The 12,487-nt window shown below is 39.6% G+C and overlaps 1 protein-coding gene across 1 annotated transcript; it reads right to left on the reverse strand.

Moving 5' to 3' along the window:
* Positions 1–7: 7 nt before the first annotated feature.
* On the reverse strand, positions 8–11,932 carry aldocb (aldolase C, fructose-bisphosphate, b). The gene is made up of 9 exons (XM_059351762.1): positions 11,835–11,932; positions 5,650–5,766; positions 4,601–4,812; positions 3,830–3,884; positions 3,439–3,599; positions 2,421–2,504; positions 2,138–2,312; positions 1,231–1,430; positions 8–1,125 (listed from the first exon to the last, which is right to left on the reverse strand). Exons 2-9 carry the CDS (start codon positions 5,759–5,761, stop codon positions 1,033–1,035), a joined length of 1,092 nt encoding a protein of 363 aa, XP_059207745.1. The 5' UTR covers positions 5,762–5,766; positions 11,835–11,932; the 3' UTR covers positions 8–1,032.
* Between the last annotated feature and the right edge of the window lie 555 nt (positions 11,933–12,487).

A 12,487-nucleotide genomic window follows, 5' to 3' on the forward strand; every position in this document is an offset into this window, starting at 1 on the left:
TCTCTGCTAGTTTTTAATGTTTATTTTTCTCCACTATTTGACACACCAAGTGCTTCAAGAACAATATTAACATCACAAACATCACAGTAATCCAACACAGCAGTGACTGTTTCCCCCTTGCTGCTAACCCCACGTATTGGTCCACATTATGTCAATAGAAACCATCTCCTTTTGCCGTGGGGCGGGCTGGGGGAATCAGGAGGGGGGTGGATGACACACACACACAAGCATCACATAATATCGACACCTTCACACAACTGAATACATTAATTACTGTATGTAATTTAAAGATAATGTTATACTGAGAATAGACACACAAGATGTTTCTCTGATTAGTGGTGATTAGAAGCGTGTGAACAGAAAAGGTTAGGATGAATCCTGGTGAGGGTCTACTGACCTCTGCTGGAGCTACAACAAGCACTCCGCACTTTTGGACAGTCGCTCAAATATCACCTCAATCTGAATCGTCTTCACACTGTCTGTCTTGTCCTTTTGTCCCTTAATGGATGCACTGATGCTGCCACCTGTTGGTCCCACTGTCAGGGGAGATGTTGCTATAGCACTTTAATGATGAGCCAATGCTGCGTTTTGACAGAAGCGAAACATCAACACACTCACCTCCCTGCTTGGGAGCGGCTCAAGATTTATCATGTGGGGGAGAAAGGGAGACAGGACCGGGTGTGGAGACAGGAGTATTTAAGAAGAGGCATGAATTGTTTACTGACTGATTATCTTGATTTACTGTTGAAATTTTGGAGCCTCTGAAATGACGTAATATAAATTACCACTTCAGTGATAAATTGTCTCAAAGCAGTTTTAATTTGTTTGGTTAAATAGAGAAAAAAACAAGCCTGTTAACTTTAGAATGGTAGTTTCACATTATGTTTTAAATACATATACCTAATCATAATTTTAATCAGACAACTCTAAAGTACAGTAGACAGCGCAGGCCCGTGATAGATGGAGGAGTGAGGGGAAATAGCAGAGCAGATATAAGACTATAACTAGGCCACAGTTGAATGAAGTAGATGTTTAGTAGGCGTGGTTAGCCACATAGAGGGACTGTCCTGCAGAAGCACCACTTCCAGAAGACTCGTACTTGCCAAGCGCAGCCTGTCCATTTGCCTGCAGGAGAGACAGTTAAAAAACAATTAAACAATGTTGTAGGAAGGAAGTTTAAATGTTGTTTAATTTCACTCTACAAGGATGCGTCCTGCGTTTCTGTCTGACCTCAGCACGTTTGATGAACTCCTCAGTGGCAGCCTTCTCGTTGTTCAGCTCTCCTCTCCATGCGTTCAGGGCAGAGGCCTGCAGGGCGCGGCCGTAGGAGAAAGTCAGGGCCCAGGGCTTGGCGAGCGGACAGGTGTTGATGGAGTTAAGGTTCACGCTGGCCTCCTCTTCAGACTGGCCACCTGACAGGAATGTCACTCCTGAGGAAACACGAAAACACTTTGATTTTATAAAACAATTAAGCCTTTAAACTCTATGAATGTTTAAAAAAAATGGCATGAAATAGAGGCAGCATACAGCCAGTACACTTCCAATCAATTCATTCCAACAGCAGGTCAGTTAAAGAAGAAAAATGGGGAATTTGTCTATAAGTAAGCATACAATTCTGGTATTTAACTCTGAACCCCCCAAAATTTTCCAGCAGGATTGAAAAGTATGTTTTCTTAAAAAAAAAAAAAGCCAAAATGACGACATATATCACAGCCCAAACTGTGAACTGTTTATATTGTTAAATATAAAATTTAGAAGAAAAGAAAATCCACACATTTTTTAATGAATCATTTATGACTAACAGTCTGCCAGGAGAGGGACCAAAGACTTAAAATATTGATATTTCATCAAAATGACTTTAATCTAGGTTTAATTTAAAATAAGCATAAACCAAAAATTTGGAAATTATTAAAAAATGTTGGATCTGTAAAAATATAATACGGTAGAATTCAAACTGAATACAATACATTATTGGTACTATAGCTGAAAGTGTATTAGTAATATTTAGGTAATATTGTCCCTCTGCCAAATTATACATAGATGTGACTTCATATAAGACATTGAATATAAACACTTCACTGACATATCATATGGATCCCATCATAATTCACGTTTGTATCTTATATCTGTCTCTGACCTGTGACAGCAGGAGGCACAGTGCGGCGCAGGGCAGTGACGGTAGCCATTGCGATTTCCTCGCTGGCGTACTTGTTGGGGCAGGAGTGTCCAGCTGTGACCATGTTGGGTTTCAGCAGGGTCCCTTCCAGGTACACGTGGTGGTCTGACAGAGCCTTGTACACTGCAGCTAGGACCTGGCATCAACAGAGAGAGAGACATCGAGAGCGTTGTTTTGTAAAATGTAGCGAAATAGAACGTGTATTCAGTGGTTTGTGTTATACGTTAGTCCTCAGGATATTCACCTTCTCAGTGACGTACTGGCAACGCTTCAGGTCGTGCTCTCCGTCAGGAAGAATCTCAGGCTCCACAATAGGAACGATGCCATTCTAAGAGACATTACAAAGTATAAGTTTAAGTAGGGCTGGGTGATATAGCGATATAAAAGATATATCGATATATTTTTAAATGTGATATGGAATTAGACCATATCGCCTATATCGATAGAGTTCTTTTTTCCCCCCTTTCTTGATATATAAATGCTGCCCTTACTAGGATTTGTCATATGTAGTTATTATGTACTGTTCATTATTCTTTTCTCATATGAATATATTTATATGATTGGTTTTATTGATAGATTTTATTTCATAGGCTATTTTAATAATAGTTTATTTTATTAAAGGTGCACTTTATGGAGCTTCAATTAAAAAAAAAAGGTACTCCTGTTGTTATACAGTATTTATGTTCACTCAAATCATCAGTTTCAATAAAACTACTTGTGACATGTCATATTTGGCTTTGACTTTGAATGAACATTTGTATTTTTGTATTTATTTGTACCCAGAGGTAGATTTTGTTTACAGTATAGAGTCCTCATACACACACACACACACACACACACACACACACACACACACACACAAAAGAGGCACATATCACACATCATTCAATTTAAGACAGTGGGAGTTAAGAAATGGCAAATTAAATAAAACTAAAATTAAATTAAAAATGAAAAGTTCTTACAGGTCCAGACTATACTCAGATATTGATGTGAACTAAAATATGAATAGCAAAAAAAAAGAAAGAAAAATAAAAACAAAATAAAACAGCAAAATAAAATAAAACTTGTTTAGGTTGTATATATTGGGATATATATTGTATATCGACATACAGCCTAAATATATGGAGATATGTCTTTTGGTCCATATCACCCAGCCCTAAATTTAAGGCAAACTCTCAAAGTCGTACAGATACAGTACAGTTTGTTATAATGCCTGATAATGTTCGAAAATAACTGAACTAAATAATTAATGTCACACCAACCTGCTGGCAGATGCTGGCATATCGTGCCAGAACATTGGCATTCTCATAGATAGCCAGCTCAGATGGTGTGGTTTCGCTGATCTTCAGCACAGAGCGCCACTTGGCAAAGTCTGCGCCGTCCTTCTTGTACTGTGCACAGCGCTCAGACAGCCCATCCAGACCTACATTACAACACACATCAAGAACCAACCGTCAGAAACACAGCAGTTTTTTTGTTGTTGTGATGTTTATGTTGTTTCAAGGCTGGATAATGAAACCCACTATCAAACAGGCTCCAGGGTTTATCAATACACCTGTGTACATAGCATAAACATTCAGACATGTACTGATAAAACACTGACAGTATCCATCCCTAGAAGCTTTGATGATGTGCGTTTCTGATGCCACCTACCCTGAGTGGTGGTCTCTCCATTTGTTCCAGCGAGGGGCACGACACCTTTGTCCACCTGTAAAGAGGGACGCAGAGATTTTTTAAAATTTAAATTCGATATCTCAAGTGCACAATTCAAAATACAATCAACTTTCCTGAACGTACGTCATAAACAACCTTTCACCCAGTTTGTCCTCTCAGCCTGATCTGCTGTTATGAGTGGGTCTGTGTGTGTGTCTAAACATGCTGTGACTGGTGAAACTAGAAAAGTTCCTACACTCTGCATGAAAACAAACAGACGACGCTTGTGTTTTTGCCTGCTGAACTGAAATACTTGGCTGCAGGGTAATATCAACACTGTAGTTGTGGAGACATCCAGAGACAACCACCAAATATGGCCCAGTTTCCTAGACTCACCTTCCTATGTTTTAGAAGACTGAGATGAGGTGTAAGTGGTGTAAGTGACGAATAATAACTGATAAAAATGCATGTGAATGGAAACATAGAGGTAAATTGGTTGTAAAATGAACAACAGAATGATAAATTGTTAATTAATTTGATTAATCTAAAGCCATTTTAATAAAACAAACATTAGATGATAAAAACAAAGCTGTTTATCATCATTATCATTAATAATCTACACAAAAGTGGCCTCAGGGTGTGAGCAATAAAAAATCATTGAATAATTATTATTTTAACCCCTAATGGAAACCTAATATTTTCACATTAAAGAGGTTTACCCTGGAGGTTTATTGGTTTAAATTGTTGACTACAGCATTCAGCATTGTGTACCTTGATGCCGACAACAATGCCGCGGTCTTTGATGAGCTTGGCGAAGTTAGTGCCATCATCTGTGTTCTGGTAGAGGGTTTCATGGAAGAAGATGACTCCTCCGATACAGCTGTCGATGCGCTGGTCGGCTGTGAAGAGCAGCTGGCGGTAGCGACGCCTGTTCTCCTCTGTGTTCTCAACCCCGATGGGGTTTAAACGTTTCGCCATGCTGCCTGTAGACAACAACACACACACATAGATATTCACTCGTAAATTAAGAGAGACTTCATGAACAGTATTGATGATTTCTAAATATTTCCATCTATTCTATTGTTTTTTTCAGGTGAGGTAGATGTTTTTGTTTGTAGCCTATGGAAGTTCCAAATGAGAAAGTCATCAAATTTGAAGTACAGTATGTTTATCCAAAACCAACTTTTTTTTAAAAATATAGTTTTATCCCACGATTTTTGTAACCCATTTATTTTTTCACTCTGTCAATTGCCTATTGCATGATCCATGAACCTTCTCTCAAGAGCCCTGAACTAGACCCATGCTCCCTCCATGACATGAGCAGTTAGCAGACTGCTTCATTTCCCTTCCCTGGTAGGACGTAGTGCGTGGGAGGATCACGTTATTCCCACTGGTTCTTTTTCCCACCCATCAGGGGCCCCGACCGACCAGAGGTCTGTATAGCGACCAGGATCATTGCATGTTTTTGTGAGAGGTCCCTGTGAGGGGAACTTCGGGGGACAAGAGGAGAAAATGCGAACTCCACACAGAAAGGCCCTTTTGCCGACCCCGACCAGCCCCACGGGAGACATGGAGGTGGGGACACGCCTCCAACGCCCACAGCGTCCCAGGACCTTCTAGCTGTGAAGCGACATCGCTACCGACTGTGCCACCGACCCCCACCCAAAACCACTTTTTTTATCAAATTTTATTAAAATGTTATAATGGAGATGATGGAAGATTTTGGCCATATCGCCCACCCCCTTTGTCACAAGTAAGATGTTTGTGATTCTGTCATGATGTTGTAAATCACACACACACACACACACACACACACATACCGGTGGATTCATCAGCTGCGAGGATGCCTTTTCCTGGAGCTACTATCCTCTCAGCGATGTCCTGCAGTTCTTTCTTCTGCTCAGCAGTCAGTGCGGGATACTGGTGAGTCATGGTGGCTGAAAGAGAGAAAAAGCCATGAAGAGGTCACATTGTTTCACGGTGTACTGACCTGGACGACTGCCCAGCACTGGCCCCCCTTTTATGTCCCTCTATTGTCTAACGACATGGCTACCTCGCTGCAGCGCCGAGCTGTTCTCAGTGAGTGCTGGAGGATGGGTGAAAATGGCAAAAGCCCCTACAAGATGGCACTTCTAGTGAGACAATCCAAGAACCCAGAATGTGTGAGATGTGATCAAACCAATGACTATGAGCAGGAGATGTGCTTCCTGCTTCATGAGAAAAAAATGTTAAATGTTACTTATGCCATCTGGGGTTGAAATTACTGTGTTTGCTGAAAGGAATAATTTTCTCTTTAGTATGTTGTCCAGCCACACTGATGGCAGCAGCAGTGCTGTCACGATGTTCTAACATGCACGTACATGCTTCAAACCAGATTATTTTGTCCCCTATTCCCTTCTTCAATCTGCCGTAAATAAGCAGTTACGTAACCCCTCCCCACCCCATGTGAAGCACAGAAGACAGAGAGGGAGCGATTATGTAACAGTGTTCCTATATACTCTGCTGCCAGTCCTCATTATAGCTGCAGGACTGAATGCAGCACGGCTCATTTCTCTCTCCTCAGCAACACTTGCATCTCCTGAACCCTGTGTAATGCTCACTGAGAAATGCTTTTGTTTTCTGAGTAAAAAAATCAGCTACTGGACAAGATGAACACACATGGGATTTGTAAATTCCCGTTTTCGCACATCCCTGAAATGCATCACTCTCCCACTAATGCAGGATCTGCCAGGGAACAAGCTGTGACTTTCTGGTCAACTGCACAGACTGCCAAGCCACTCCCTCCGAGTGACGTCACTGGTTATAGCTTTGTTCTCAAGTACTCCAGCATGTGCCGCAATATTGGATCAGCTGTAAATTAATCTGTTTGATGGTTGGGAGCTACTCCTTTTGTGACAAATAACACCTAAGACTTAAATGTATTTTATTACCAGAGAGAGAGAATATCTTTGTGAGGATTTTAAAATATAGAGCACAGCGACGACATCATGCTAAAAAAAATCTACAAGGAGGGTTTATCGTAGCTCCAAAATAAACTGCCCACTGGATTCCCAACTGAGGCTGGTTTTCTGTGGCAGGACAGTGGCTGACATTCCTCATTACCTTCGTGTTAATCCTCAGCTTAAAGCTTTGAGATAACAACCTCTAGATCGCACACACAGGCTTTCCAGTGAAAACAGTGTGCAGTTACCATAACACAAATGTCAAGCGAGGCTCACTGCCAGCAGTTGAATTTTACATGCAGGTGAAATTAAAGAGGCCTGCAGGGGACAAAACAGCCCTGGAGGGGAAAAGTTTGACCAGGAAGGTGCATTCAGACCTCTCCAGTGTAAAAGAGTGGACATTTACACTTGATAAAGGCCAACCCAAGGGCACAGGCATGATGTGTGACACTTCAGTATGTTTATGTGTGCACAGCCCTGCTCCACTGCTGCACTAGTCAAATCATGCTCAGCAAACACTTGCTATCTTTTGTGAAGCACCTGCGTGCTTCAACAATACATTTTCAATGACTTTAGGTCCAGTGTGGTTGGGTTTCTGCTGAGGAAATATTGCAAAATCATTTGAAAGGCGACAGGAAATCATCACCTTATGCAATGTTCAGTTAAACACAAAAGAAAGTTACCAATCGGGTTTAAAACCAAAGCTTCCTCTTTTCATTGGAAACATGGAGCACAATACTGTGACACAATAAAGCCTTGAAATGTTTCTGATCACACATTTTTTATCGTCTGAAGGCACAGAAAGAGGACCTTGAGTTGAAGGACAATGCCCTATTGTGGTCATGTAACCTGCCTGTGATATATGATCTGCCTGGAGCAGGTTTGCTGCCAACACACAGTTTCACACCTGCACTGCTAAAAAATATATCTCTGCAATGCATGTTTCTGTACTTACTCTGATTCCATTTAATCAATATCCAAACAACACGGTAGTGACCAAAATGTGATGTCTAGCAGTTATTTATAACAAAAACATTTCAGCTATTTAAAACATCAACTGAAACAACAGAAATCTCCAGAGTGTTCTGCATACTATGTAATATCACCTGCTGCAAGCGATAGCACTGCAGATGTGACAAACTAAAATAAGAAAATCCATCATTCTGGGTTATGAATCATACAGATAATATGATCAAGTGAAGAGTGAGGCTTTTTCTTCTTTAGTGAAACTGGTGAGCTTTCTTGAATGATTTATTTATTTGTTTATTTAAGTATTCTGTACTGGACTGATGTCGTCTGAAAAGAGAAGCTTCACTGCCACACAAAAGCCCAGAAAAAATGGATTGAGGCTTTTTAAATCCTGTATGACCTAAAAAATAAAGCTACCCCTCATCAAAATTAGCTTCTCCAAGGTGACAGTTTGGAAAGGCCTAGTGAGAACGTCACGCAGCTAAACTGGCTGGTCAACGTAATTTTGTTCCAAAATGGCAGAAATGCTAACTGTAGCAAATATTAAAAAATATTGATTTAACATGTCATAAATGTGTATTGATTCAACCATCCTGAAAATCAATAATTAATCTATGTTATATTAGACAATTTGGGAAATTAAGTTGTTCCACCACTGAGCAGCTTTCATTTGAATGAACTGGGCCCCGCCCCCTGCCACGATGTCTGTGTTGCGATCTTTGACTGGTAGAGAAATTGCAGGAGGAGACCCAGTAGGAAACTTTTACCCATGGATGTATCATAGAGCGTTGTTGTAGACAGTTTTCCCAGTGGCCAATTGCAGAATTACAACAGAAACTGGGCCAGCGGGAGAAAGAGTAAAGCAAATTTTATTAAACTGAACAGACACCATCTTTAGGTCTGGCATTCTGACCTAAAGATGCACAATATTTAGGAAGGGCGCCTGACTGTTGAGTTGACTTTTTCATAGAATTATTCAATAGTTGTTGTTTATTTAATGCCCCCCATGTTTACCTGGTAAGTCAACCAACTTCACCTGCCACCAGCCAAATTTTTGCTAATTTCCCAACCCTGGTATTATGCAAATGCGATATTCAATACAAGTTTCAAAACCTTAAACATGAATTTCTGATATCCTATTAATCTCTTAAGACAAAGGAATGAATCTTTGGTCTTGGTCAAGGGCACTTTCATGAAACGCTGGCTTGCATAGTAATCTTCCTTTACGCACATTACTGCAAAAATGTCACTCTGACATGATTTGAAATGGCAACCTTCTGATACCGTTATGACACACTACCACTGGTGCCAAGGTTTATCTTTCAGACAGCTCCATAGAACCTTCTGATGAAGTAAATCACTCCTTGATATGAGAAATATAGCTTTTACACTGCACTTCAGGTTTGACCTGAGAAATAGCTAAATATTAAGCTTACAGCTTGATATTTAGTTGTCTTTCCATTTTGTCCTTCTGTAGTTTTGATTTCAGCCTGTTGCATAGTGGTAGGCCTCAACAAGACCAACACCATTTCTGCACTGCGACACCAAGATGCAACAGCCAACTCCCTACTGTGGCGTCATGCACTGCCTCTCAAAACTGTTATAACTGCATGTTAAATAATACTACTGATTAAAATCAGTCAAATGCAGCGAACATAAATCATACTGAAGATCAGACTCACAGTCATGCATTAAAGTTAAAAATGATGGCGCTTTCATCCAGTTTAAGCCTTCAGCGTAGAAAGGACACAGGATGATTAGATCACACTACAACAGTCAATCAATCCTTCTCTGTACAACTGATGCTGCATAGGCTCACTTACCAACCCAAGATGCAGTCTGAGACCAAAAATATGTTGATATGAAACTCAATCCAGAATCTACATCTACAGCAAGCAATCATGCTGCAACAGGTCTTTTTATGCATTGCTGCAAGCATTACCTATAATATATTTGAAGCTGCATACTATATTGCTATAACGCTGTGGGCAAGGATCTTGATAGCAAATATAATGCGATAAACATGTGAGTAAAGACAGGATCAGGGTGTTTGAAGAGAAAATATGATATTTCTTGTTGCCTTGTCTGTGGTTTACCCACCTGGGTTTTTTCTCTACATTGCAAGCCGGATGAGCTTCAAGGAGGTGACAATTGCTCCAGCACTAGTCAAAAGTAAAAAGCCTGCGTGCTGTGCTGCATTTTGTTACCAGGTGGGCTGCTGGCCTTGGCACTGATGCACGTCCCTGTGTTTGGGCTGTTTCTCTCCTCAGGCCTTGATCCAGCAGAGCTAGCGGGAGCACTGTTTCCCATGCAGCTCAACACACGAGTCAAAGGCAGATGTCAAGACTGCGTTCATTGCAGTACAGAGAAAGATTTACACAGTGGAAAATGTGCAGATTACACAAGGTGACATTTTCCTCTGAAACACTGATCTCTACTGTCTTTAAAGTTACATAGAGGAGGAGAACAGGTGATTCTGGTTAAAAATGTATTTACATTTGGTTACAATGAATCTGTATTATGCAAAACTATAACTTAAATGTCAAGTAAGTTGTATGTCATATACACTATATTCTAGTATCATGCTTATAAGATTTACATCCATCCTGATTGTCAAAATAGTTTTAATCTATGTATAAACCTCCACGTTATTTCTATACTTTAGAGCTGAAACAATTATTTGGTTAGTAAAGTAATAGAGTGACATGAATATTAATTAATGAAATTTAATGAGCACTATAATGATAATTGATTAAGTCACCTGTCAAATGTGAATAATTCATGTCAGTCTTTGTCTTATTGACAGTTAACCTTGAGCATTTTTAAAGAAGATAATCCGACCTCAGATAAAGGCTACTTCTATTAGGGACCACAAGTAGGGCTGGGCGATATATCAATATAAAAGATATAATGATATATTTTTAAATGTGATATGGAATTAGACCATATCGCATATATCGATAAAGTTCAAATTGTGCACTGTGATCCTTGCTCCAGGGAAGCTGCAGCTTTTATTTAAGATTTTTTTTTTAATTAAATGTGCACTTGGAGCTTTGATTTTTATTTAAAAGGTATTCCTGTTGTTATACAGTATTTATGTTCACTTAAATAAACGGTTTCAATAAAACTACTTGTGACATGTCATATTTGACTTTGACTGAACATTTGCTCTTACTTTGTGATAAAAATATCGGGATGTATATCGATATTCAGCCTAAATATATCAGGATATGACTTTTTGGTCCATATCGCCCAGCCCTAACCACAAGGTATCTTTATTATTGATTATTCTATTGATTTTTCCATAGTTTAATCTATTGATGGTTTGGCCTATAAAATATAGGAAAATGTCCCTCAAATTCAAACCCACATGTTTAAAATGCATTTTTGGTGCAGCCAACAGTCCAAAACCCAAATATAATCAGTTTATAATTACTGAATACTAAGAAACACAGCACATATTCACGTTTGTGTAAAGAGTGAAGTTTAACTGAATGAAAATGTGTATGTTAATATTCTTGTGTTACTCTTTTAGGATGAAATGTGATTGTAGTATGACATTAAAGCTGGATGTACACTGTGCTACACATCTAGTAGTCTTCCTAACCCCGCCCCGCCTCCATCACATCACCAGTGGTCTACGTGCGCAGCGACAGCTACACACTGTCAGCTACTGACTCAGCCGCCATCAAGTGACTAATACCCTACATTTACTCAAATCAAACATGAAATAAAAGTGTGTGTGTGTTGGTTTCAACAGATAGAAGGCGCAACAGGCTGTCCTCTACACGCTGTCATCCTTGAAGGTCATCATTTCTTCGCCCTTCCTGTTTAGCCGTTGAGCTAAAATACGCAACTAAAATACAAAAATTACATAAAATAAAAAAAAACCCACAAGCAGAGAAACTTTAACAGCTTTCTTTTGAAGGAGACAAACGGTTACTTACGGCCGCTACTAGCTAGGAAGATTAAGTTGGCTTAAATTGTAGAGCAGCATCCGCCTTCCCATCATCATTAAAATAATCTATATTTAGTAACTAACACATGGATTTGGTTTGGGGCTTTTTAAATGATAAACCAGGTTTGGTTCTTACCTGCTGATGGGTGTTTCTGGGCTTAGAGAGTGCAGGTAACTGGTCGGAGGATGCGGCTGGTCTCCTGTCTCACTGCTGCAGCGCAACGTGACCCTTTACAAAACCCTCCAGAGGGGGCGGGGCTTCATCACCGCGTCATGTGATGGAGAGGGCTGATGCGCATGCGCCGGGTAGCATTTTAGCTCAGAGCAAGATTGCAGCATGATTCTGCACCTTTCAAGGTTTTCTACTTGATTTGATTTAATTATTTACATATCTGGAACATGTCAGCAATGATAAAAAGAGTATCTGCCATACATTATTTAGCCAATTATTTGCATTCAATTTGCTGTATTAAAATTGCTGCACATTTTTTTATTCTTAATTCTTTCTTAATTTTTTAGTCCGTCATGTGGGACTAAGTTGTCCATCTGAACAATATTCAAAAAGTTATTTAACCTGTGCATTTTTTTAATTCCATACTAAAACTATTGTCCACCTGTTCTGAAAATGTATACCCAGCCATAAACCATGGTTATAATAGTTTGGGATTTTTCATTAGTTTAAGTTTTAATTTCGTTGTGAATTTTGGTTTTCAAATTAAGTTAGTTTAAGTTAGTATCTAGAGTGAGTTAGCAACTTTTAGTTTAGTTTTCATTAGTTTTAGTGTTAGT

The sequence above is a fragment of the Centropristis striata genome, chromosome 15, assembly GCF_030273125.1.
Source record: "Centropristis striata isolate RG_2023a ecotype Rhode Island chromosome 15, C.striata_1.0, whole genome shotgun sequence".
In the NCBI taxonomy this organism is placed as follows: domain Eukaryota; kingdom Metazoa; phylum Chordata; class Actinopteri; order Perciformes; family Serranidae; genus Centropristis; species Centropristis striata.

What these genes read in the sequence shown, in the direction of transcription:
- aldocb (XM_059351762.1), bottom strand. Translation starts at nt 5,761, where the DNA reads ATGACTCACCAGTATCCCGCACTGACTGCTGAGCAGAAGAAAGAACTG. An exon ending in CGCAGCTGATGAATCCACCG is followed by an intron (nt 4,813 to 5,649) that starts GTATGTGTGTGT and finishes TGTTGTCTACAG; the next exon opens with GCAGCATGGCGAAACGTTTA. An exon ending in AGTTCATCAAACGTGCTGAG is followed by an intron (nt 1,126 to 1,230) that starts GTCAGACAGAAA and finishes TCTCTCCTGCAG; the next exon opens with GCAAATGGACAGGCTGCGCT.